The following is a 27,800-nucleotide window of genomic DNA, read 5'->3' as shown; positions in this document are numbered from 1 at the left end:
CTCAGAGTTCACAAGACTTGTCTTGGTTTCAAAAAGCGTGTCTTTAATTCTTGTAAAACCTGAAAAGGAAAAATACAGCCATTCAGTACATGCCGTTAATTTTGGCGGCATAACGAACTTGCTATACGATTTACACAAAACCTGCTACGATACATTTTGCATCCACACAATGCAATAATTTGCCTAAAGTTATTTCAAGAGGTTCAATATAATTAATTGAGATTCAGCTTACCTCTATCCAAGGGTCGGGTATTGAAGAGAAAACATCGAAAATGGAGCCGATCAATTCTTTAGTTCGTCGCGGACAAAACGGTATGGCGGGAAGAAGGGGGTAGTGCAAGAATGCTAATACAGCGCCCAGCCACCACAGGAAGTCATAATAATAATACTTGCTTAAACAACAGTTACAACAACACTTATCCATCCGATCATTATTCATATTTTTTCAGCAACTGTTGGTCTGATGGACACGAAATTTTCACCATAGGAGTGCCTCCTCCTTTAGAATATTGTAATGATAATCATGACGTCATAGGTCATGTGGTACAGGCGCCGTCTTGGAAAAATCGAAAAACGTTGCACCTCCATATCTCCAAAATAGGATGGGGGTCAAGGTGTAAACCGGATGCTGTAAAGGGTTTCACATCTGGATTTTCAGAATCATTGGAATCTCCCGCGATGAAGTTAACTCCGAGGGCCTTTCACTCACTCACCGCAGGCAGGTTGGTGGTCTTTCTGTCTTCTACCGACTCCTCTCCGGCCTTGCTCCCCCAGCTCTCTCTGTGCTCTGTCCCCCAAATATTCCGACAGGTCACACAAGATCTTCCTGTAAACCTCTTATGGTTAAACTGCCAAAATCAAGACTCTCTGCTCACCTTCGTTCTTTCATTCCTCTTTTCTCCCGCCTCTGGAACAAACTCCTTCACTCTCTTCAATCCCACTCCTCCCTCCAGGTCTTTAAAACAGCTGTTCACCGCCATCTCTTATCTTCCCACATCCAAAACCTTGATCTTTTCTACCCCCGGTAATTCACCCGAGATCCACATTTTTGAAATACCGACTTCTTTCCTGGATGTCCGAGCAGTGTCCATGTGTTTTTTTTTTACCTCTCCCCCTCCCCCTTCCCATGCCTCCTCCCCCCAAGCCCTCGTCCTCCCACAGATCTCCCGATGTCCCTGCTCTCCATCTTGTTCTCCCGCTCCCTTTATCATATGTTTTATGTTTTATGTGTCAGTTTGTCTTTTTGTGATCAATTTTATCTCTTACACGAGCCTCGAACTTGTATACAAAAAAAAACCGCTCTATGGAAAAAATTGAAACGTGGCTCATTGTAAACAAGCGTTACGCCTCGGTCCCCCGTCGGTGAAGTGATGTGAGTTGACAACGTGGAAGACGCAAGGCGGCCATCTTGGATTTTGACGTGGCGACCCAATTTTCAATAGCATTCTCCCTTATGCGTAGATACACCCACACACCAGATTAGAAGTTAGTAGTTCGTTTATTTTTCAAGATATTTCGCTCACAAGGTTCAGACATATATATGGTGGTGGCCATCTGGGATTTTAACGTGGCGACCCAATTTTCAATAGCTTTCTTCCTTATGCCTGGATACACCCACACACCAGATTAGAAGTTGGTACTTCGCTTATTTTTCAAGATATTCCGCTCACAAGGTTCAGACATATATATGGCGGCGGCCATCTTGGATTGTGACGTGGGTTGCACCCACACACCAAATTAGAATTTGGTCCTTCGCTTACGCACGCACGCGCGCACGTATGCACGCACGTACGCACACACGCACGCAGGCACAGACACACGGACGGAGGAGAAAACCATAGTCCCCCTTCCGCTCCGCGGTGCGACGGGGGACAAATAACTGTATATGGGCAATTCCACGGCTACTCACATTACAATACATTGCATTAATGCATCTTTATATGTATATGTAATGTGAGTAACCGTGGAATTACCCATATGGGGAATAGGTGTTGTTAACAATGACGTCATTGGTGCCATAATTATGACGTCATATTTCGACAGGGACAATGCTTCGTCTGATCAGTTTGAAATTTATTGAGCATGACCTATGCAACAATTATATTAGAGAATATACATTTATGATGTAATCGTTCACGTGGTCTGGCAGCCATATTGGATCAAAAAAAAGGAAACGTTCAAAAACAGAAGAGTTGGCTCACACCAATTTGACTGCACAGGGTAAGTATTCTATGAATACCATCTAGTTATTTCAGTATTAATTAGCACGTTTGGGGTGTCACTCCACAGAGGTGTGGGAAATTGACATGTAAAGCTTCAACGCAAGCTTAGAACATGAACACAAATATTTCTATTTTTGTACACCACTCCTTTCCTATCCCCAGACACTGCCTGACATCATCGCCGGGCACAGAAGGGGGCCCAGCGATGACGCGCACTGAAAGGGAGTACACAGTTTTCACTCTGTTTGCTTGTTTGCTTGTTTTCCTTTCTTGTTTGTTTGTTTTTCCGGAAGATATCTCAGCCATCCATTGAGCTAGGAAACTGAAATTTGGATACAATATTGAGCACCTGCTTTGGCAAAAATAGTATTTTTTGTTTTTTAATCAATCAATTAATTGATTAATTACTTCATTATTATCGATTTATTAAGTACTTATTTATTTTCTTTCTCATCTGAGCAATATCTCAGGCACCTTTTGAGCTCGGAACCTGATATTTGGACATGACAATGACCAAGTGATTTGGCTGTAAGGTGTATTTTTGATTTATTGATTAATCAATTAGACGATTAATTATTTAATTTTTCCAATGATTAATTAATTTTCAAAAAGTCTTTGGATGTGGTTTAGGTATGCTATTCACTAATTGATTAGGAAATTAATTATTTTACGACTAGTATTTATTTATATTAATTACACAATTAACCAATCAGTTATTGTATACCACTCCCTCCCAATTCCATCTCCATGTGCTTGTGGATATGTTATTTATTTATTTGGCACGGGTGCGGTGGCATTTGAATGTATCTCTACTTGTTATTGTTTTTTATTTTCTCTTCATTGGATCCTTGTTTCCATTATTTACTGCAACACTACTTCGCTTGCCCAACCTCCCACCTTCCCTGGATAAAATGTTCAACGAATTACTATTGAATCCAGAGATGGCTTTCAGCGATTCACACATAAACAACTAAACTAAGGATGAGGTGGGTGGTGGTGATGGCAGGTGAGGGAGGGGAGATGCAAGAAGGTTTAGCGACCATTACATACAGAAGCAGGAAACGTATAATTTAATTAGAAATCATTGCAGAAATGAAATAATATTAACTATGTGGGACGAATGGGATTTAATAGTCCAAACAAGATAAAATGTCCCCCATCCAAAACCTTGATCTTTTCTACCCCCGCTAATTTCACCCCAAATCCACTTTTTTGAAATACCAACTTCTGTCCTGGAAGTCGCTGGTGTCCTGGTGTTTTATACAGACTTGGCATTTATTATGGATTATATTTTTTTTCTTGACTTGGGTTTACTTTCTTAACTCAGTATATCAATCTGGTGAGTTTATTTTACACTTTGGTGATTTATTTGTTAAAAGAACAATGTCACTGATTGTCTGTCGCAGCAAGAAGTCAATAACAGGATTATATCACAGGTGGGGTGGGAAAATGTACGGACAGGTGCATTTGATGATTGGCTTCACAGTCGGGTATGCAAGGGTTGTTGCGTTCTGTATTAGTGGAAAACAACTGCTGCACGTCTCCAAAAGTCATTGCCGCTTCCTCTGGAGATGGTCCGTCAACTCGACAATGCTGTTTGTAATGGAGTGGTGGCTTTACGAAATTACGGCATGACTCAGCGTGCTATTGCTCGGCAGTATGTCATCACTCATCACTCAAGGTCAGGTGTCAAAGATCCTGAAACGAAATGCTCTGAGGGGTGTCCATACTCCAATACCGAGGCCAGGACGTCCCCGCAGAACCACAAGGAGGGATGATCGCCAGCTGCACCGGTTAGTCCGCAATGGCCGTACCAAGTCAGCTAATCGGCTTAGGGCTGAGTGGCAGCAACTGACAAATGTGCCTGTATCCAGAAGGCTAGTCAACCAACGACTGATTCAAGCAGGCTATCGTGCCAGGCGTCCCCTGAGAAAGCCACACCTGACCAGACAACACCGCCAGCGTCGATTTCAGTGGGCCAGAGAGCACCGTCAATGGCAGCCAGGACACTGGAATCACGTGATCTTCAGTGAGGAGTCTAGGTTTCTGGTCTATCGTTAAGATGGCCGCATCCGAGTGCGCAGACAAGTGCATGAAGCCTACAACAAAGATTGTATAATGCCAAGAGTCCAAGCTGGAGGTGGTGGGGTGACCGTTTGGGCTGCTTTTCATGCAGGGGGCAAAACTGACCTGGTTGTTCTGAATGGAAACCTGAACCAGTTCAAGTACAGGGCCATTCTGGAAGAAACATTGCTTCCATTTGCTCGTGCAGCCTTTCGAGGAAACTTTGTCTTCCAAGATGACAATGCATGGCCTCATCGTGCTCGCATGATCCAACACTTTCTTGCTGACCGTGGTGGACAGCATATGGAGTGGCCTGCCATGTCGCCGGATATGAATCCAATAGAGAACTTGTGGGCAGAATTAACACGTCAAATCGACCACTCGGACCAGCAGCCGACCTCTGTGCATGAATTGCAGCAGGCTATTGTCACTGCATGGCAAGCGATTCCTGTCCAAACCTTGGCAAATCTCGTGAGCAGCATGCCTCAACGTGTACGTGCTCTCCTGAATGCTCGTGGGGGTTACACGAAGTACTGAACTGTAATTTTACTGTCCGTAATCCCAGTCGTAATTTAACATTTGTTTTTGTTAAATAATTTTTTGGCTAATGTGCAAAATAAAGAGATACTTCTGGAAAACGCACATAAGTTTAACACAGTACTGTCCATGAATTGAGTTCGATATCAGTTTACATCACTTTCAAGGATCAATTTATTTGTTTCGAAATGTCAAATGTGGTTTTTGTTTCTTTTAAAGGTCACATTAACAAAATCTAGAATAATTTCAACATAATTCCAATGAACTTCTGGTTCTAAGACATCTTGAAAAGTAAGTTCACCCCCACAAAAAAAAATATTCCATATTAAATGCCAAGTCTGTACTTCTCCCACCCCCCCCCCCCCCCTTTCCCACGCCTCCTCCCCCCAAGCCCTCTCCCTCCCACACATCTCCCTGCCCTCAAATGTTATGTTTGTGTGCTTCCCCTTCTCTCCCCATCTTGTCTTCCGCTCCCTCTTTTTATATATCTTGTTTGTCTGGTTGATTTGTTTGTGAAATAAATGTTAGCTCTTTCACGCGCCTCGATTCAGTATCAAAAGAAAAAAAAAAAATGTCTGACATGATAGTACACTGTAGGTTTTGTACCTACATCTGAGCTGTGTTGCCTGGATCTGGGTTCAATCACCGACCCATGTCCGGGCTCGTACTCCACAGGTACTTCCACGCAGGCATGGCGTTGCATCACTTGGATGTTAAGCTGGTTGTCCCGTCTGCTAGCATTACTTAGTGTGAACATGAAAGATCACAAAATATCATTTGGCAATGATTAGGCTGGTAACTGCCATTCCACCGTCCTGGAGCAAATTGCAAAATCCTGCCCTAACTCTCCTGTAAACTCCAACTTTGCAAGAGCGGCGAATATACAACACCCCAACGTGATTGTAGTGAGGCCAACGTCTTGCAATTGACTGAAATAGGTTTATGTGAATATAACGCCATTACTACCCCACACATGCGTAGCGCAGGTAAGGTTAAGCAATTGGTTCACTCTGCTCTCTATCTTCAGACGTCATCTTATGATCGACCAACCAAAGAAGATGAGAAATAGCACAGTTTCACGACAGGGGTCTTTCAGTCGGAGTGGTTAATGCGTGTAACGGTCTCCCAGGAAAGGTAGTGGCAGCGAAGGGGTGGGTAGGTTTCAATTGGATTTGGATAGGTACCTGGACCCATTGGAGATAGAGGAGTATGGGGATATTGGATTATGTGCATAATAGGTAGCCTATGTATGGATGGGCAATAATGCTGGGGTTGGGTAGCGCAAGCATGATAGGCAGAATGGCCTCCTCCTGCGTGAAAGTTCCATATGCATCCCTTGTGTATCCTTGTGTAAATTTCTAACGTAAAAAAATGAATATTGTTGGTGCAATTTTTTACAATTCCATCATTGGTTTTTACACAAACACTTGATCTCATTTGCAAATTAGATGGTATTCATTGAATAATTACTTACCCTACCACTTACACAAACACTTACCCACTTACCCTACTTACCTTACTTAGCCTGGTGTTGGTTTAGCGGTTAGGGTGCCGGCTTGGGATTCTAGGATCTTGGGTTCGAATCCTGGTCGATCGCTGAATTAACGCCAGGGGGGTTGACTCAGCCTGTCATCCTTCCGATGTCGGCAAATTGAGTATCTGCTTGCTGGGATGAATGATCACGGTGTGTACCCTGATTTAGAATAGGTACACCGTATCCCTGCGCATCGTAAGAGCGTGATCAAGGGTTGGCGTCAGGAAGGGCATCTGGCCATAAAAACATTGCCTCAAACAGGGAACCATGATTGTCATGGGGCCCGCAAGGCTAACCCTTGCTCCAGCGGGGAGAAATGGCCTTAAAACGATCATTCATTCATTCATTCTACCCCACGCAGGTGACTTGATGCGAGCCAACTTTTTCTTTGATCCAATATGGCTAGCTAGACTACGTAACCGACGACTTCATAAATTTACAATTTATATTCTCTAATATAATTGTTGCGTAGATCATGCTCAAGAAATTTCAAACTGATCGGACTAAGCGTTGTACTTGTCGAATTATGACGTCATAGTCAAGGGACCAATGACGTCATCGTTAACAGCACTTATTACCTCCGCCACCAAAGGTGGATGGAGGTTTAATGTTTACACCCTTGTCTGAACGTTTGTGAACAAAATATCTCAAAAGGTTGGGGACGGATTCGGACGAAATTTGGCAGAGATGTAGCGTATGTGACAAGACCGAAATGATTGGATTTTGGTGAAGATCCGGATCCGGATCCGGCTACTAGAATTTTAAAAGTGATTCTTCACCATTGAGTGATATGGCTAAAACCAACATATATCAGGATATCTCAAAAAGTTATGGATGGATTTGGAAGAAACCTGGTGGACCGGTTGGGTGTGTGCCAAGGACTAATCGATTCGATTTTGGTGAAGATCTGAATATGGATTCGGATATGAGAATTATTTAGTTTTTTAAGTGATTCTTCACCATTGAGTGGTATGGCTAAAACCAACATAAAGCAGGATATCTCAAAAAGTTAAGGATGGATTTGGACGAAACTTGTTGGACTGGTTGTGTGTGTGACAAGGAAGAATCGATTCAATTTTGGTGAAGATCCGGATCCGGATCCAGCTAGTAGAATTTTAAGTGATTCTTTACCATTGAGTGATATGACCAACCAGGTGGAGGTGTGCTTTCTACTGAGTGCTGTTCTAGTTCCCCATGCAAACTTATTTACAATGAGCCACGTTTCAATATTTTCCATGGAGCAGTTTCGGAGATATCGAGGTCCAAAATTTTTCGGGTTTTCTAATACTAGGGCATGCCCGTACTATATCTATATCTAAAATTATATCCCCCCCCTCTATTTACATGAAATGGTTTGGTGCATGAAATGTTTTGGTCCATGCGCAACGCCAAAGCGAACGGCGAACGCTTTACATGAAATGGTTTGGTGCATGAAATGTTTTGGTCCATTCGCAACGCCAAAGCGAACGGCGAACGGCTTGCGAGTACAGTGACAATCCCCCCGGGGTTTTAATTAGTTTTAAAACATAGTTTAACGCCAACATAGCGCCAACATAGTTTGCAAACGTGAAATAAATGAATACGCTCTCAAATGTGCCATCCGAGGCAGAGTGTGTCCGCCACGTTCGGCACACGCGATAGTTCGCTGCTCTCTGATTGGTTGAATCGTTTTTTGGACATAGCTCGGTAAGTAATTGTCCGATTAATATGAAACCTTGAAAAGGCACATCCTCGGGTCCCCAGCAATATACCTGGCAAGTTAAAAGTATATCGGACCCGTGGTTGTCGAGAAACAGCGGTCACAGACAAACAAACAAACGTACAAACGTACAAACGTACAAACGTACAAACAAACACACAGAGATTACTGGAATTATAGATAGATAGCGCCCAACCATGTGACCTATGACATCATAATTATAAATAAAAAAAATTGTACATGAGTTGACGTATACTTTTTTTTGCATACAAGATCGAGGCTCGTGTTTTCGAAAACAGAATCTGTAAAGATCGAGAGCTAACATTAATCACAAAAAAAACTGAAACATAAAACATTGGATAAAGGGTGCGGGCGACAAGATGGGGAGAGAGAGGGAATCACACAAGTACAACAGTAGAGAACAGGGACATCGGGAGATCTGTGGGAGGGAGAGGGCTTGAGGGGAGGAGGCATGGGAAGGGGGGTGGGTGGGAGAGGTATAAAACACATGGACACTGCTAGGACTTCCAGGAAAGAAGTCGGCATTTCAAAAAAGTGGATCTGGGGTGAATTAACGGGGGTAGAAAAGATCAAGGTTTTGGATGGGGGAAGATAAGAGATGGTGGTGAACAGCTGTTTTAAAGACCTGGAGGGAGGAGTGGGATTGAAGAGAGTGATGGAGTTTGTCCTAGAGGCGGGAGAAAAGGGGAATGAAAGAGTGAAGGTGAGCAGAGAGTCTTGATTTCGGCATTTCACCATAAGAGGGTTGCAGGCAGATCTTGTGCGACCTGTAGGAATATTTGGGGGACATAGCACAGAGAGCTGGGGGAGCAAGGCCGGAGAGGAGTCGGTAGAAGACGGAAAGACCACCAACCTGCCTGCGGTGAGTAAGTGAAAGGCCCTTGGAGTTAGCTTCATCGCGGGAGATTCCAATGATTCTGAGCGCTTTGGTTTCAACAGCGTGAAGCCGAGCCAGGTGTGAGGCAGGAGCACCAGCCCAGAGGGGAGAGCAGTATTCCATAGAGCTGCGGATGAAAGCCTTGTACGTGGTGCGGAGCTCAGGTGTGCCAAGGAAGGACCTCGCACGACGGAGGATGCCCAGTCGGCGACTGGCTTTGGATGCCAGCTTCGAAATGTGGTTTTCCCAGGAAAGATCGTGGCACATAGTAAGACCCAAAAGCTTGAGGTGAAAATTTCGTGTCAATTGGACCAACGTTTTGATCTACAGCCAACCAAAAACGTGACGATCCTGCATAAAGTACGGGACACGTGAATGCTGATTTGGAAGCAATAGCAAGCTGCTTGCTAACGGAACACACCTCAGCTTTCTGTGTCTCAATCGATAGCTCCTCTGTCAAAATGTCTAAAGGTTAAAGGTCAGCGTCACATAAAATTGTCAATTTTCATCCAATTGACCTGAAATTTTAAGAATTTGCATATCGGGTCACTGAATTGGTTCACCAATCAAAAGGTAGAAGCTTATTATTATTTTTCGATCTAAAGCTGAAAGGTCAAGGTTGCATTAAATCAATTTTAATTTCGTATTTTTTTTCACTTTTCGTTATTTTGATTATAAGGAAGAAGAAGAAGACGGCTTTGCATTTTCAGATGCTTTCTCGTTTTATCTGGTATTGATGTAGCACAGGCATGATGGGCCGAATGTCCTCCTCCTGCATTAAAATATCCTCGTTTGTAGCTTCGTGGCAGTAGCACGCCAAGTCGCCAAGATCGGCGTTCCAGGTGGTCGTCTTCCCTAAGGCTAACTCCGGCCGTACTTTTACCCCTGAGTGCAGTCAGCACACTTGACCATGTTTCACGAATTCATTGACGAAGAAGAGGATCGCTGGAGTTTTTCTCGAAGAAGAAGAAGAATCTCGACGGGCGCTGTTCCTGGTCCAACAACTTCCTACATAGTGAGAGAAAGCACCTTAGGTGCTGCAGATTGACGTCATTTTCAGCACCATGGCGGTCAATCTGACTAAAAATCGAGCGGAACTCGCTGCAGCATATGAAGATGTTTTGAGCGGGAAATCGGAAACGGACTGGTAGGTGCGGTTGCTATAAATATAATACGTACGTACCGGTACTGTACCTGTACTTATTTTATTTTTATGCAAAAATACTCAACCTGCGCCTGTCAGTGGATTCAAGGTGGTTAACGGAAATTCGTCCATCATGGCAACTTGCTATCAGTATCAATGTGATGTTAAAAGTGCTCCTTCGCTCTCGCTTATAGTTATACATACTGTAGTCTGTGTATATATATCACATGTGAAGTCTTGACATTGTATTTCCATGGAGTAACCCCGCGGATGCGGAACTAAACGTGCCGTGATAATTGGTACAGTGTCATATGTAAGTTACTGAAGTTTAATGAACACCTGGGGAAATAAGAGGGTGGAGGATCTCAACAGTCAACGAGGTGAAATAAGAGGGTGGAGGGTTTTCCTCTCAATTAAGTAATAGGATGGAGTGTCTCAACGAGGTGAGATGATAGGGTGGAGTCTCTCAACGAGGTGAGATGATAGGGTGGAGTCTCTCAACGAGGTGAGATGATAGGGTGGAGTCTCTCAACGAGGTGAGATGATAGGGTGGAGTGTCTCAACGAGGTGAGATGATAGGGTGGAGTGTCTCAACGAGGTGAGATGATAGGGTGGAGTGTCTCAACGAGGTGAGATGATAGGGTGGAGTGTTTCAGCGAGGTGAGATGATAGGGTGGACGGTCTCAACGAGGTAAGATGATAGTGTGGAGGGTCTCAACAAGGTGAGATGATAGGGTGGAGTGTCTCAACGTGGTGAGATGATAGGGTGGAGTGTCTCAACGAGGTGAGATGATCGGGTGGAGTGTTTCATCGAGGTGAGATGATAGGGTGGAGTGTCTCAACGAGGTGAGATGATAGGGTGGACGGTCTCAACGAGGTGAGATGATAGGGTGGAGTGTCTCAACGAGGTGAGATGATAGGGTGGAGTGTCTCATCGAGGTGAGATGATAGGGTGGAGTGTCTCATCGAGGTGAGATGATAGGGTGGAGTGTCTCAACGAGGTGAGATGATAGGGTGGACGGTCTCAACGAGGTGAGATGATAGGGTGGAGTGTCTCAACGAGGTGAGATGATAGGGTGGAGTGTCTCATCGAGGTGACATGATCGGGTGGAGTGTCTCAGCGAGGTGAGATGACAGGGTGGAGTGTCTCATCGAGGTGAGATGATAGGGTGGAGTGTCTCATTGAGGTGAGATGATAGGGTGGAGTGTCTCATCGAGGTGAGATGATAGGGTGGAGGGTCTCAACGAGGTGAGATGACAGGGTGGACGGTCTCAACGAGGTGAGATGATAGGGTGGAGTGTCTCAACGAGGTGAGATGACAGGGTGGACGGTCTCAACGAGGTGAAATGATAGGGTGGAGTGTCTCAACGAGGTAAGATGATAGGGTGGAGTGTCTCAACGAGGTGAGATGATCGGGTGGAGTGTCTCAACGAGGTGAGATGATAGGGTGAAGTGTCTCAACGAGGTGAGATGATAGGGTGGATGGTCTCAACGAGGTAAGATGAGAGTGTGGAGGGTCTCAACGAGGTGAAATGATAGGGTGGATGGTCTCAACGAGGTGAGATGATAGTGTGGAGGGTCTCAACGAGGTGAGATGATAGTGTGGAGGGTCTCAACGAGGTGAGATGATAGTGTGGAGGGTCTCAACGAGGTGAGATGATAGTGTGGAGGGTCTCGACGAGTTGAGATGATAGTGTGGAGGGTCTCAACGAGGTGAGATGATAGGGTGGAGGGTCTCAACGAGGTGAGATGATAGTGTGGAGGGTCTCGACGAGTTGAGATGATAGTGTGGAGGGTCTCAACGAGGTGAGATGATAGGGTGGAGGGTCTCAACGAGGTGAGATGATAGGGTGGAGGTGGAGGGTCTCAACGAGGTGAGATGATAGGGTGTTGGGTCTCAACGAGGTGAGATGATAGGGTGGAGGATTTCGGAGGTATTTCTGTCACCCTTTTTGATAAATTCTAGATGTGCCTCAGATTGCAGGAACATACAAAAGCTACTTGGAACGTGCTGGTGCAAAACTCTATGGAAAACCTGGGTGTTCCATGGGCAATTCGTGGACTGAATGGTGTAATTAAACTTGGCTCTCCTGTTTCCCATGGTTTCACCACTGTATTATCCTGTCATTTTAATAGTCCACATCTTGTATGATTTCAAATCCTGATTATCCAGCCCAAATGCCACTTATACCATGGACTTACTGTGTTTTGTTATTGTTGTTGTTGTTGTTGTTGAAAAATCCAGTATTGCTTGATAAAGCAATTCCAAATGATTTAAACAAATGGTGCGTTTGAACCTGAATACATTGCTAATGCCTTCATTCATATTATAATTCCACCTTTTATGTCTATTTATCCTCCGGTGTTGCACACTCACTGCTCTTATTCATCTATTGACATCAGCTCAGGTCTTCCAGCAATACCCTCATTGCGCAACTCCCAAAATCCAGGTTTTTACTGTTCAGCTATACTCTTTTGTATACACTTCTCTCGCTTGTGAAACCTCCTTCCTCATGTCTGTTCCATCTGAGTGACCACTCCGGGGTTTCAAGTAAGCAGTACACCACTTGCTCAGATCAGCCTCCATCTCTACCTTGATCTCCTCTATCCTCATTAACCCTTTGCCACCTCTCCACGTTGCAGATTGTTATGTTTCCCTCACTTTCCCATCTCCCCCTCCCTGTACGATCGCCGTGGGGTTGTCCCACTGTCGGAGAATTGCCCTCTAACCTCTGTCCCCCCACTCTTCCCTGAATCAAAATTTTGTATACAAAAAAGAAGTGATGAATGTGTTTTTTTTTTTGTTTTGTTTGTTACTACAGGAAATAAGGCTCATGGAGGAGCTATAAAAACGAATCACATACGTGAGACGACACCAGACTTTATTTCAGACAAACATGGCCGTGAGCTTTGGGGGAAGTGACATCACTGCCCAGAGTATTGTAGGTACCAGTTTTGAAATTGAGAATTTCCTCCTCCCCATTGATGCCAGTTTATGGGGTTTATCAATATGCTATCCTTTAAATGCTGATTGTCAAGAAAGGAAGAAGCACGCACCATTTTGTCTTTAGTATTCTTGTGGTCGTCCAGTCTTTCCAGTTGCCTGGTTAGAATCCAGCGACTCCCCTCAATGTGACCGTAATGGTCAACCATTTTGACGTCCTCCCTGCCAGATCAAGTGTTACGCCAATTCGGCACTATACGTCACAATTCCAATTAGGTCAAGCGAGTGACGTGTGAGGCGGTCTTATACAGTATGCGATGTAAAGACCAGCAGAAAATTTATCCCTCAATGGGTCTCTCCTTAATCACCAATGAGAACCATGACCATCAGAATTTACCCTGAGACCAGGTATATTTAATGTAAGAATGGTCATGGGGAGGGAAATACAAGGTCGGCAAGCAATAATAATGAATTGATAATAAAATCCCTTAACCCAACTACTGAATATGCACCCACAAAACAATGACATATGGAGATTCCTTAAAGAACTATGCCTTAGGGCCCACAGGCACAATAGTGTGATTGACCAGACAGAGTTGTGGGCAAACTCCACAGGGTCCGGCAGGAGGCTGTGGCAGTTTGACTCCACCATGGGACAAATGCCCCATGGCCTTCGAGAGGGGGAGAGGAGAGCGGGCCTCCGGATCCGGTGGGGCATGGCTCTGCCATACCAGGACCGAGCGAGGGCGAGGCTTCCTCTTCGAAGGTTTCCAACACTCATCACTTCCTCGCTCGTCCCGCCCCTTACCCCCTTGGGAGAATCACAACGTTTCTGGTCCGCCAGGCCCCTCCCCTTTGCTCACTATTTTATGCTGGCGCCCACGTGCTATGGGCGGGGTGACCTTCCGTGCCCTTCCACCCCGTCGTTGCCGATGACTCGGGCTGCCAACAGTTCGGATATATCTGCAACTTTATATTTGTGCTCGGCTAGTGCTTCAAGGCTTAGCGAAACCTTTGAAAGTTAATGTCGGACAGATTACAGAGGTGTTGACATAAAAAATGGGGTCAAAGGGGGTGATAATTTTAGATACAGATATTGAGATAGGGATATGTCGTCTATCACATAAGCGACATATTTCTAACACTGTATCGCAATTAATTACATCATGCTTTTGCTGTTCTATTTACTATGGGTATAACTGCTCTATACTAAACATTATTAACCCCTTTAAACATTACCATAACCATAAACAAAGCAATTTTCACAACAGTATCATTCTGCCAGCATTGGGTTAGAACCGCTGACCTCTCAGATGCTTCAACCATTATAGGTTCGAACCTGACCCCAGCCAAGTCATGCCAAAGATAAAAATTGTATGTGCGGCTTCCTTGCTTGAGACTCGGCATTTAAAAAGGATATATCATGGACAAACAATATTGGTTGGCAACCATTGCCCTGGCTTGATGGGCCTAATGCCTCCTCTCTTGTGTTGAAGTTTCTTGTAAGGGAACTCGTTGTTTTTCTTATCATTTTTAGCTCACCTGGTACGAAGTTCAGAGGAGCTTATGCGATGGCGCGTTGACCGTCAGTCCGTCCGTCCATCCGTCCGTCCATAAACACTTGAAACGTCTTCTCCGAAACCGCTGATGGGATTGCGACCAAATTTGTCACAAATGATCATTTGTTGTGTTGTGACTAAAGTTTGTTCAAGGCATTAAAGAAATCGAGGTTTATGGCGTTTACTGGGGTCAAAATGGGTCCAAGTTTGACCCCCCCCCCCCCCAAAATGGGAATTTGCTTTTTCCTCTGAAACTACACACAGTATTTAGAATTAGATAAAATTTGACCACAACCTTCACCACCCATGCTGTACCAAGGTTTGTTCACGGTATTAAAAAAAATCGGGGGGGGGGGGGTTTGCCCCCCAAAATAGGTATTTGCTTTCTTCTCAGAAACTACACACGCAATTTCGATGAAACTTCACCACAACCTTCATCACCCATGATGTACCAATGTTTGTTCAAGGCATTAGAAAAGTTGGTGTCTTAGGAGGTATATGTGGTTGGGGAAAGGGGGCCCCCCAAAATAGGTATTTTTTTTGTTTGTTGGTTTAAAGTCTTATGATTATGTTAGTATGATTCTACATGCTGCCCTGTCTTCTAGCAACCATTGAAATTGGTTTAAAATACCCTCAGTCGGTGCAGTATACTGTTTATTCTCCCAGGTGAGCACCAGGAGTATTGCCCCGATGTGTATTATTTGGTTGGGGGAGGAGGTGGGGCAGCAATTTTCAAGGGATGGATGGTTACTTAAAAGAGATTTTAATACAGGTGCATAGGTATGGCCTTAGCCATGATGACTGGTTTGTTGTGCATGTTGCAACACTTGATGGTGTGGGTGCTGCTTTCAAAGGTAGGGTTTAATGATGGGCATGGTTTTTGGACACGCTCTCATGTGCTCATGCCTTCGTAAGTGAGATATGGAAAATGCTTTGGCCTTTGCTGCAACTGTGGTTTCCTCTTTTTTATTTTCACTTCGGTGAAAGCCACAGGTATAACCTTATCTTGCTGTCTTTTGGTTTAGTAAACTTTTCATTTACTGTTTGTTTGTTATATTTTTAGGTTTAGTGTCAGGTAAATGCATTGTTGATTTCTTTGGTTGGTGTCTTCTTTCAAGCTGTGGACTTTTTGTGCAATACAATTTATGGTTTCGTTTAATAGATTAAATTAATGTATTGTAAAGTCAAGAACTGTACTCAAAATTTCAACATAATTGTGCACATCGAAAATGAAGGTGCCCCCAACTCGTATAGCTGCCCACCCAGCAAGGCTTGGATCTGACGTTTCGGGTGGTCTTCATTTGGTGGTTGGAGCGTCAGACATGAGCCATGCCTTTGATGGAGCTTTCAAATTTAAAAATGCATCTTCCCACCTATGACCAGCTTTCTCTGCAAACGTTTAAATGACTTGTCAGTAAGCTTACATTGCATACCTGTTCTGCTTTCCAGGGCCTTGTTTACTTATGAGGGTAACACAAATGATCTCAAGGTTGCTGAAACTGGAAGTGAGTGAGATGTAGTTATCACAAGTGCCATTGTTGTTGTGCTGTTATAAGTTTGAATTTTTAATGCAAAATTATGTACATTTTGGTGCAATATATGTTGGCTGAATAATGTTTTTTTGTTTTTGTAGGAAAATATAAAATAATTATATCTCTGAAATCGATCACCCTATCGATTCGAAATTTTACAAATATCATCTAACACATATAGTTTGCATATAGTTTGAAAATGATGATGTCTTAGGCCAAGTGGTTTGGCAGCCATCTTTGATAGAAAAACGAACCTTATCCCATCAACACGAAACTTCACAAACGTGATCCCCTCCCCATACATATGCAGAGTGTACATTTTAAGGTCATATTTCACATGGTATGGCAGCCATACTAGCTTGAAAGGCAATATAAAAAAATCCCTTCTCTGAAACTGCTTCACCGTTCGATGTGAAACCTTTCATGGCTGGTGAAAATGTGATACTTGAAAACAGTTGAGGGGATTTAAATCAAACTTGTTTATTTTCAGGACAGTGAACGAGGGCATCTACCTGTTGTGGGACTATGTGGAGACATATTGGCGACACAGTCGCATTGCTCTCGTTTTATATGATTTTAAAAACCCTATTTTTGAGAAAAATGTGCCTGCTTTTGGAAATTTGCCTCACCTTTTCCCAAAGGGACAGGCATTGTAGTCTGGACTCAAATCCTGATTAAGTTCACCAAAAATATTGATGAAGGCAAATTTGGGTAATGCCTAGCAGGAAAGTGTTTTAGCTTAATTTTAGGGTGCTGAATCCGAATTAATTGTATGCCGGACTTAATTTTCATATTTTCAGCTTCTAAAATGAAAAACAAAATTGCCGTCATTTGAAAATTATATTTGGCACGATTTTGATCCTTAGATATTTTTGATCCTTAGTTTACTGATTCTCTTGTTTCTTCTGTCCAAATGCATGTTGTATCACCATTGAGTCTGTTGTAAAGAATAAATGCATATCATATACCATGGCAGCCATCTTGAATTTCAAAAACTATGACACGAAAGACAGACTACAAACAGCTCTAAGTAAATCTCCCCAGGAACCCATTCTGTGTCACAAAAACTGTAATTCCACCTCTACCAGCAAAGAGAAAGCTACTCGTACCTAGCCCGCACAGAAACAATGAGCATCTACCTCTATGTCTACTACTCAAATACTCTGCAGTGGTACTAGACCACTCAATCTTTGTATATTCTCTAAAAAACCTTCTAAATCCGAGTTGATATCCATTCAGATATTGGAAGTGAGCACTCGTATCTTGTAAGCTGTACAGTATAAGTACTTACGTATACCTGTTAGTGTTAAAGCCCTAGATGACTTGGCTGGTGGCATCAGTTGTAGTGTTCGAATGTCCTGATCCAGTCAGTGGTTGCGTGGTTTATTTAATTTAAGGGCTGATCGCATGGCTGGTGTTGCGTGTGTCATAAGGAACGAAGGGAAAAACCACAGAGGTGACTACATACAGGAAAAGTTACCTTTTACCCTAACTAATTAGCATAGCTCCACCCCTCGCATGGAGACACATATATGATCTTAACGGACATGCGGGCTGACCTATTTACATCAAGGTGTTCTTACACGACATTCGGAGCATGGTAATCTACACACTTCTACCTGGACTAAGGTATTTCATGAGCTACCCCCATAAACGCAACAATATATATATATATATATATATATATATATATATATATATATATATACGTATATATATATTGTTACGGTTTTTGCGAGACCCTCCTGCCCTTACCAAGGGGAGATTAAGCCCCTTGTTCTCTTTGGGTCGTCGCAACCGCGAGACTCGAATCGCCACTTCCGGTCGGACGCGGGGCAGGGTTTCGGGACAATGTTCGCACGTACCTCAGTACCCGCGCTGCCACGGAAGCGGGGATCAAGTCTCGCAAGAACCACACGTAATTTGAGTACGTCCGAGCGGATCACGTACCACGTGGTCCGTGCAGTTATCTTGCTATTGAACCCGATTAGAGCGATCTAATTCGTACCATGCTAAGTCAATGATGGAAAACACAAAAGCGGTAGAATCAAAGGAATAACATGATTTAATTATTATTTACAATGATTCGGTAGAAACAGAGACACAGAGCAGGCACTTAAGCAGTCTTAGCTTATCCCCAGACTCGGGCCCGTTCACACTCACAGGGGGAAATGAAGAGAGGAAATGTTCATGCGCTGAATGCGCCGGCTCCGTTGTTCAGGAACAGCTCGCCCGGCGTGGCCCTCTGCGGTCACAGCACGTCCCTCGATGAAAGCAAGCAGGCAGGCGGGAGGGATCCTTGCAGCGCGTCTCTCGAACAAAGGCAGAGCAGGCAGGTGGTTTCTCACAGCGCTATTAATCAACGGCGCGCTTTCTCTTGCGTAACTCAATAGGGAGGATCTGCCTCAAGCTCAACCGAGCATTCAACTTGTTCAAGCGCCTCTCCCCTCGAAACTCATTTCACTTCTTTCAGCGCACCTCTCCTCAGAACTTGTTCAACTCTCAAGAGCCTCTCCCATAACTTGTTCAACTCTCAAGCGCCTCTCCCATAACTTGTTCAAGCGCCTCTCTCCTCAGATCTGAGGTGGGGGCTTTTCACAAAGGGTTATATTGCCCCGCCCTTAGTCCGCATCGAATGTTCCAAACCACACCTTTGCCACAGTCGTAAGCCACTCCCTTCGAGCCCTGATTGGCGGCTCTTGCTTACCGTCACTCCTTCCCCGCCTTCCTTCGCCCTTGATCGACGTGTCCAGGCCTACCTCATGGCATTTCCCGCCAAAGCCAAAGTATTGAGGTGGCATAAAGCATTGGAGGGAAATCTAACTCAAATTATTCCACTCAACGCAAAACTAACACAGGTAAAGGACTATGCTTACATTTACTAAGAAATAACTGAGCTATCGTGAGGCTACGTGTTGTAGTGTGACTAAACTATGAGGGGGGAAATTAACCTTTATTGGTAAAACACAAAACCGCAACTATATATATATACATACTAGCAGAAGTACCCGGCATTGCCGGGCGGGGGAGGGGAGGGGAATGGGGGGGGGGAGCGAGCCCCTTGGCAAAGCGGGCGATTTTTTTTTTTCATAGCGTCATAGCGATTTTTTTGTCACAGCGTTCATAGCGTTCATAGCGTCATAGCGTCATAGCGTTTCATAGCGTCATCGCGATTTTTTTTTTCATAGCGGTCATAGCGTCATAGCGTTTCATAGCGTCATAGCGATTTTTTTTGTCATAGCGTTCATAGCGTCATATCGTTCATAGCGTCATAGCGTCATAGCGTCATCACGTGATCGCTCTGAGCGAATCAGCGCCCACCTGCTCTGATTCCGTTGATTCCGTGCGCTGAAATGCGCTGAGGTAAATATGAATAAAAAATATGGATCGTCAAATATTTTGAGTTCGGCCATGTTCGTCCCACGCTCAATGGCCATGTCTATGTCAAATATCAAGCACGTAAGCCTCTCCGTTTAGGAGTCTATCGGTAACATTACACACACACACACACACACACACACACACACACACACACACACACACACACACACACACACACACACACACACACACACACACACACAAACTGTGTTATATATATATATATATATATATATATATATATATATATATATATATATGCCATTGTTCTCCATGATCAAAGACGAACTGATAATCGCACTCTTCTAATACAATTAATGTATGCACACATGCCGATATCAATGATGAGGCAACAGGCTGCTGCTGATGAAGAGGAATATGAATCTGACATTTGGTGGTTTGGTGCTACGCTGTATTCGCATTGATGCAGACTCCATTGCAGTATCGGCTCGTGATGTGGATGCTCTAGTGTTGCTAATAGCCCTCCATAGCAAAATGAATTGTACCCAGCTATGGATGAAGTTGGGTACATCCAAGAAGCTAAGCTACATTCCAATTCATGAAGTTCACCTGAAGCTACCCAAACAGGTTTACACATTGTTGCTGTTCCATGCTATCATTGGCCATGACAGTGTGTTGCAACTGTTGGTACACAGCAAAAAGACAGCAAGAAGTATTCCAGGAACGGCATCAACTGTTACATGGTCTAGGTAGGGGGAAGTTAACACCAGTTACTGCCTCAGCTGCTGAAACATTCATATGCCAGATTTATGATGTCACTGATGTTGATACATGTGACAAGGCCCGTGTCAAATTGTTCAACAAATGTCCATCCCAGGAGTCACTGCCTCCGATAAATGATGCTGTACATCTCCATATCCAAAGCACTCATTACCAGACGATGGTATGGGTCCAAGCTGACATGTGCACCATGTGCACCATGTGCAAGGACAACCATCACTGCAACACTCCACCGATCTGGGCTTTATGGCAGAGTGGCCAGACGGAAGCCTCTCCTCAGTGAAAGACACATGAACGCCCGCTTGGAGTTTGCAAAAAAAGCACCGATAGGACTCTCAGACTGTGAGAAACAAGATTCTGTGGGCTTCCATGTGTCTTTCAATGACAAGAGGCTTCCGTCTTGCCACTCTGCCATAAAGCCCAGATCGGTGGAGTGTGGCAGTGATGGTTGTCCTTCTGGAAGTTTCTCCCATCTCCACACAGGATCTCTGGAGCTCAGCCAGAGTGACCATCGGGTTCTTGGTCACCTCTCTTACCAAGGCCTTTCTCCCCCGATTGCTCAGTTTGGCCGGGTGGCCAGCTCTAGGAAGAGTCCTGGTTGTTCCAAACTTCCTCCATTTAAGAATTATGAAGGCCACTGTGCTCTTGGGAAGTTTCAATGCAGTAGAAATTTTTTTGTAGGCTTCCCCAGATCTGTGCCTCGACACAATGTTGTTTCTGAGCTCTGCAGGCAGTTCCTTCGACCTCATCGCTTGGTTTTTGCTCTGATTTGCATTGTCAGATGTGAGACCTTATATAGACAGGTGTGTGCCTTTCCAAATCATGTCCAATCAATTTAATTTACCACAGGTGGACTCCAATCAAGGTGTAGAAACATCTCAAAGATGATCAAGAGAAATGGGAGGCACCTGAGCTAAATTTCAAGTGTCATAGCAAAGGGTATGAATACTTATGTCAATGTGATAATATTTCAGTTTTTTCTTTTTAATAAATTTGCAAAACTTTCTGAAATCCTGTTTTCTCTTTGTCATTATGGGGTATTGAGTGTAGATTGATGAGGGAAAAAAAGAATTTAAACGATTTCAGCATAAGGCTGCAACATAACAAAATGTGAAAAAAGTTAAGGGGTCTGAATACTTTCTGAATGCACTGTACAAACCCCCATCCTTCCATTCTTCCTATTTTTTTTACGGCGTAGCCCATAGGGCAAAGCCATATATAACTAATTGGCCGTATGTCCCCTCAAACATACACCAATCAGAGCTGAGGATCTGGTCACATGACAGGGTGATGTGATTACATCTGATGTCATTACGGCGGTACGGCGGCTGACTCTGCACACCACCATTTTAATTCCAATGTCGTCAGGTCGAACATATCATCGAACTCGTCATATATCACAATCGCCATGCTCTACCTTTACGTTTTTCATTCAGTGTGAAACACAAACAAACCGATTGTTAAAATGACCATCAAATATCGAAAGCATCGGTGTTACGGGTGTTCCAACAATACGGTACATATAGGCCTTGGGCTTCATGCCTCACCCAGGTTTCTTAATACAGTAGTGTATCGTTTTAGTAGTATCGTTTTCGTAATAATAATAACAATATGGTAAATATAACCATAGCACTTTAATCCCAATGTCGTGAATGGATAGTTAATGGATTGAAGCGGTGTATGGTTAATGAATCAATGATTAGCGGTGTAACCTGATATACTCCGACTTGCATGTCACTTCCTTTGTACTCTCACATTATTCTCATCCCATCGCTTTTGGATTTTCTCTCCCCATTCCTCCCATACTCACCTAACCTTCTTTCTCTCCCTCACTCATCCTTCTTTCACCTTCTTTGTATAATTTTATCCACTGCATACTCCCAGTTGTGAATGCCATACATACAGAGTCCCTTGCATGTTTGTTGCTTCCTCTCCTGTGTCAAAGTGAAAGATACAATTTAAATTGACCATGTTAATAACACTGAACAATTCAATGTAATGTTTGAACAATTGTGGCTTCCTCTTAATCCTCATAACCCACCACCACCACCACTACAAACCGTTTCCCTCTTGCATTGAAATTTATCTGTTCCAGTTGCAAAAGGTTTGATGCAACACATGTAAGTCACCCTCAGGGCGCAATGGTACTACCTGAGTGCACTACGCTTTGATGTCGTATGGTTACATGTTGTGATGACATCATGCTGGCCCATTGTACATTTCGCTTAAAGGATCATAAAAGTGTTGTCAAACCTTGTAGATTTGCACTGAAACATTAGGGTTTGTCAAACAAAGAAATGCATTATTTATGGGTTGAATCGGGGAGGCCTCAGGATATATTGTAGAAAGTATTTCTCATGACCAGAAAACAAAGGAGTTGGTGCTCGCATAGTTTTGTTGAAATATCAGTTGCTTGCATCTCCCCAAATCCCCCAATTCTGCCAATTCTCACTATCTTTCACTTTCCTAGAAAAATGCTAACTGTATTTAAAGGGTCCAATATCACCATGGCCAATGCAATTTTTGTGCAGTGAGTTAAAGTAAAAAAAGAAGAAGAGGAATGTGTGGTTCCGTTCCAGTGGAGTGAAAAATACAATTTGCATTTTTATATTGTGTGTTTTTTTATGCTTTTCCTCTCATGTTTCCTCTGCACAGGCAATGGCCTCGAAGAGTTGGTGGACGAATTGAACAGTGGGAAGGTGATGTACGCCTTTTGTAGAGTTCAAGATTCAAACTCGGGCTTGACAAAGTTCGTTTTCATCAACTGGGTGAGGACTCCTGGGGTTAAAGGCTAAGTTGAATGTGCTTGTATGTTTGTGAGCCATGGTTAAAGTACAGGGTACAGGTACTGGGACAGGTACAGTACAGGTACTGGGAGGTGTGACGATTTTCAGAAAACTCATACACAGTTATTTTTAGTCGAATTTCAATTTTTATTTTTTTTAAAGACTACATATATAATGCCATTTAATACACTGTAACAAAGACATTTAAAAAATGTAATTCATGTTTGAATTGGGTATAACAATGCAAGTGGGGGGTCTAGCGCATGCGTGATGGCTGTTGGTTACTCGTTGTTAGGCGCCATTTCAGTAGCCATGGAGCTGTGGACGATTGAACATCGCGTCTTTGTTGTTGAGACGTTTATTCAAACGGGTAGTTCGGTGGTGCTTACACAGCGCAGATTTCGTACTCACTTCAATGTTGGTCGACGTGGCACCATTCCGTCTCGAAACACAATATTGAAGTAGGTAAAAAAAACTTCAGGACAACTGGATCTGTGAGGCCGGGAGCAGCTCGGGGAGGTGATCGAACCGTTAGGACCCCGGAAAACATCGAAAGGGTTCGACAAGCTGTGGAGGCCAGCCCTCGTCGGTCAGCGGTACGGCACGCTCACGCTCTACGGATGTCAGACAGATCAGTTCGTCGAATTTTGCACTTGGACCTTCATTATCACGCGTACAAAATCATGGTGGTTCAAGAACTGCAGCAGAATGATTTCGTATGGTGGTTTACGTTCGCAATAAGAATGCTGGAACTGCTGAGGGATGCTGCTGTGCTGAGAAATGCTGGAACTTTTCCGCGCGTCTGCAAGAATGCTTGGACAAGAACCGCCGCCATTTAAATGATGTCATTTTTCAAACATGAATTACATTTTAAAAAATGTCTTTGTTACAGTGTATTACATGGCATTATATATGTAGTCTTAAAAAAAAAAAAAATTTGAAATTCGACTAAAAATAACTGTGTACGAGTTTTCTGAAAATCGTCACACCTCCCTGACGGACCCCGTATTAAAAAAAAAAAAAAACCGTTTAGAGGCCATTTTCCCCCGCAAAGCGGGGGTTGGCCTTTTCTGGGACCGTGGTTGTTGTTGTTTTTTTGGTCCCCTTTTTGAAGCAATGTTTTACGGCCGGATGCCCTTCCTGCCGCCAACCCTGTTTGTCGCCTTTTACGACAAACAGGGAATTACCAGTGAACTGGTCCTCAATTTGCCGACCTCGGAAGGATGACAGGCTGAGTCAACCCCCCTGGCGTTAATTCAGCGATCGACCGGGATTCGAACCCAGGATCCTTGGATCCTAAGCTGGCATCCTAGCCGCTAGCCCAACACCAGGGAGAAGTATAACGTATAACCCTGTATATCGAAGTGTTATTTTAATTGTCCGTGCAGTAATGCTAGAAAGCAATATTGATGATAGAACTACATTTAATTGCGTGATTACGAGCTATCTACATTATGTAGGCCTATTTGACATTGAAGGATACTTGTGTGATTTCGATGTTTAAAGCTATATACATTTCCACTATAGAATAGATGACTGTTTACCTCCACCAGAAAAGGTGGATGGAGGTTATGTTTTCACCCCTGTCTGTCTGTTTGTGAACAGATATTAAATTTGGTGGAGAGGTTGGGTATGCAACAATGACGAAATGATTATATTTTGGTGAAGATCCGGATCCAGATCTGTATCCGAGAATTTGAGTGATTCTTCACCATTGAGCGCAAAAAACCGATACATAGCACGATATCTCAAAAAGTTGCAGACAAATTTGGACAAAGCTTGGTGGACAGGTTGCGTATGTGACAAGGAAGAATTGATTCAGTTTTGTTGAAGATTCGAATCCAGATCAGAGAATTTTCAAAGTGATTCTTCTGCATTGACTGATGGGGCTAAAACCGATATATAGCACAATATCTCAAAGTTAAGATAGATTTAGATGATAGTTGGTGGACAGGTTGGGTGTGTGACAAGGATACATTGATTCGATTTTGGTCAGGATCTGAATCTGGATCCGTATATGATAATTTTTTAAGTGATTCTTTAACATTGAGAGATGGGGCCAACAACGATAAATGGCACGATCTTTCAAAAAGTTGTGGACGACTTATGACAAAACTTGGTGATTAGTTGTGGAGGTGACAAGAACAAGGCGATTAGATTTTGGTTCAGGCCCGGATCCAGATCTGACCTATCAGTGGAATACAAAATGTAAACTTCAGCCTGGCGAAGGTATGCGCTCTACCAATTGCCGTTTTAGTTTATTAATGCGATATGAAATAAGGTCCTGGTTAAAAATAGAACATCACAAGAAAGGCAAGCAGTGGGTGCTTGCCCCATGCCCCCTCCCTTGCCCCTCACCCACCCCATCCTTTGATAAGAGTTTGACATATGTATGGCCGGATAATGATGACATGAAAGTGAAAAATGAGGTGTATATGCAGAGGATTGTTAAACGGTAATGTTACTTGCTGGCTCCCCTTGACTTCCTGTGGTTCTTCCTCTTCAGCATTTCTCTCCTGAATAAAACAAAATGGGCAACAGGTTAACTCCATTAACCCAATGTGTAGCACAATGCAGTTTGCATTCAACTCCGACGTGGAATACAAATTGATGCTATTGTAGTGTGTCTGTGTCTGTGTTTGTGTCTGTGTGCTATTCTAGTGTGTCTGTGTCTTGCATTTTATTTCTACTTTTTTATATACACCTTGCACTTCTTTGCACTTGGAAGAAATTATCACAAAATACTCGGACCTTGTACCTCTTGATGCCTTGGAAACCAATGCCCTCAAAATCATTGATATCTGATTCTCCCACTAGGTTTCTGGGCCTGCTACTCTCACATTGCAGACAGGTCGGTGACCTTTCTCTTGCACCTTCTGCCCTTTGCTTACTCTGTCCCACTCAGGTTTCTCCAGTGTGCATGGAGTCTGCCAGTAACCCACTTCTGCTGAAACTCCCAAAATCCAGGCTCACTGTTCATCTCCACTCATTTGTTCCTCTTCCTTTTTTGTTTTTCTTCATCACCTGTTGATCCAACTACCTCAGTCTGTGTAATCTCATTCTTCTCTCCAGGGCTTCAAGATGGCTGTCCACCACCACCTCAGGTCATCCCCAATCCATACTTATGACCTTTCTACCCTCATTCACTCTCCCGAAACCCACTCCTTCCTTCAAAGGTTATTGTTTTCCCCCCTCTCCCGCACCCTCCTTCATTTATATTCCATTTCTGTTTCATCCCCAGGTTTTTTTTCCTTCCTTGCTGTGCTTGACCTTGCATCCAGCTTAATTAATCCCCTGTGGTCCCCTCCACCTCCCCATCCCATTGATCTCATTTTTCCTCATTCCCATTCTTCTTCCAAATGTCCCTCTGTTGTGTCGCTCGACCCTGCTGTTTGTGTTTTCTCCTCTCCACACCCTCCCCGTTCCGCTGTTATTGCTTTGGTCGATTCTGTGTTCTTGCTCTTCACCAGCCTTTGACTTCAAATACAAAGAAGAAACGTTGTAGGCTTTCCAAAATCCTCCACTCAGAAGAATGAGATGGTAGATTGTAAAAAGCCAATGTACTGACAGTCAGGCCTATTGCAGGTAGGGATAGGTGTGACATGAGATGGTAGTGCATCCTTTGTCATCACCTATCCCTATCTGCAAATACTACCTGCTTTCATTCCTGAAGGGAAGAGTAATTGAACTGTCCCTTGAAGGCAGTTACACAAACAAGGCAAAGAGAAAAACAGAAGGGTGGTGGTGTGTAGTAAACCTGTATTTTGGGATTTTTACCAGAAGGAGGTTACAGGACGAACACGTTAATCCTGGAGGAGCAGCGGAGGGTTAAAAGGATGAAAGAGCAAATGAAGCTAGACCAGAGGAGATACTGTTTAAAAAAAAAAGAAGAGACCACAGACCTGTCTAAGATGTGAGAGCAACAGGCCTTGTGCTTTGGCCTCATTACGGATGCGAAGAGTTGAGAGGTTTAGATTCCATAAATTCCAGGAGAAACATGTGTGATTCTGGATCACCAGCCCATAAGCGACAGCCGCACTCCATTGATGTATGGACAAAGCCATTGTAGGCTGTAAGTAGTTCTGAATTTATATATATATTTTTCAAAAAACAACTTGCAATGACAGACTTCTGCCTTATCAATGTTAATGGAAGAGGTCTGGTGAGCTCTACATGTAAGTGAAATTAAGGAATTGTTAAAAATGTGCCAAATCAAAGGCAAAAATGAGCACTTGCTGAATTTGAAACCTAAATACAGTCACGTGAAAAAGTAAGTACACCCCATGTAAAGTTTTGACTTTTTCAACATATTTCAACATACAGCTATTTGATCTTCATTTCAACAATATTGATAGATAAAGGTGATATAATATAACAAATATCATGAAACATTTAAATTTTGTAGTCCATTGTATAATTTAAATAAACATAAATGCAAATTTCGCATGTGGAAAAAGTAAGTACACCCCTACATTTATCACTACTTCAAATACCTAAAATTAGAATCAGGTGCATCAGCTCAGGTGCAAATGATTAGAACATCGTTAGAGAGGATCTTGGAGGAACCTGTCTTATTTAAACCTCAGACATTTAGTTTGGTTTGCTCTTTGTTGTTGAAGTGTGCGGCATCACCATGCCTAGATCAAAAGAGCTCTCTGAGACCGTCAGAAAGAAGGTTGTAGATGCCTAAGAGTCTGGGAAGGGATTTAAAAAGATCTCCAAACAATTTGAAATCAATCATTCGACTGTCCGGAAGAT

The 27,800-nt window shown here is 43.4% G+C and overlaps 1 protein-coding gene across 2 annotated transcripts in view; it reads left to right on the top strand.

The window, feature by feature from the left end:
- The first annotated feature begins 9,628 nt into the window (after positions 1 to 9,628).
- LOC137420694 (drebrin-like protein B) overlaps positions 9,629 to 27,800 on the top strand; it is a 118,803-nt gene continuing 100,631 nt past the window's right edge. Inside the window, exons 1-3 of one of the 2 annotated variants that reach the window (XM_078772403.1) lie at positions 9,629 to 10,101; positions 16,052 to 16,107; positions 22,912 to 23,024. In XM_078772403.1, coding sequence (XP_078628529.1) covers positions 10,019 to 10,101; positions 16,052 to 16,107; positions 22,912 to 23,024 — 252 coding nt within the window. In that variant the 5' untranslated portion in view covers positions 9,629 to 10,018. The remainder of the gene's footprint in view (positions 10,102 to 16,051; positions 16,108 to 22,911; positions 23,025 to 27,800) is intronic. The other variant, XR_013622502.1, reaches the window with a different exon arrangement.

The sequence above is a fragment of the Myxine glutinosa genome, chromosome 2 (assembly GCF_964187855.1).
Source record: "Myxine glutinosa chromosome 2, kmMyxGlut1.1, whole genome shotgun sequence".
NCBI lineage: Eukaryota > Metazoa > Chordata > Myxini > Myxiniformes > Myxinidae > Myxine > Myxine glutinosa.
This window is presented reverse-complemented; position numbering and strand designations above follow the sequence as displayed.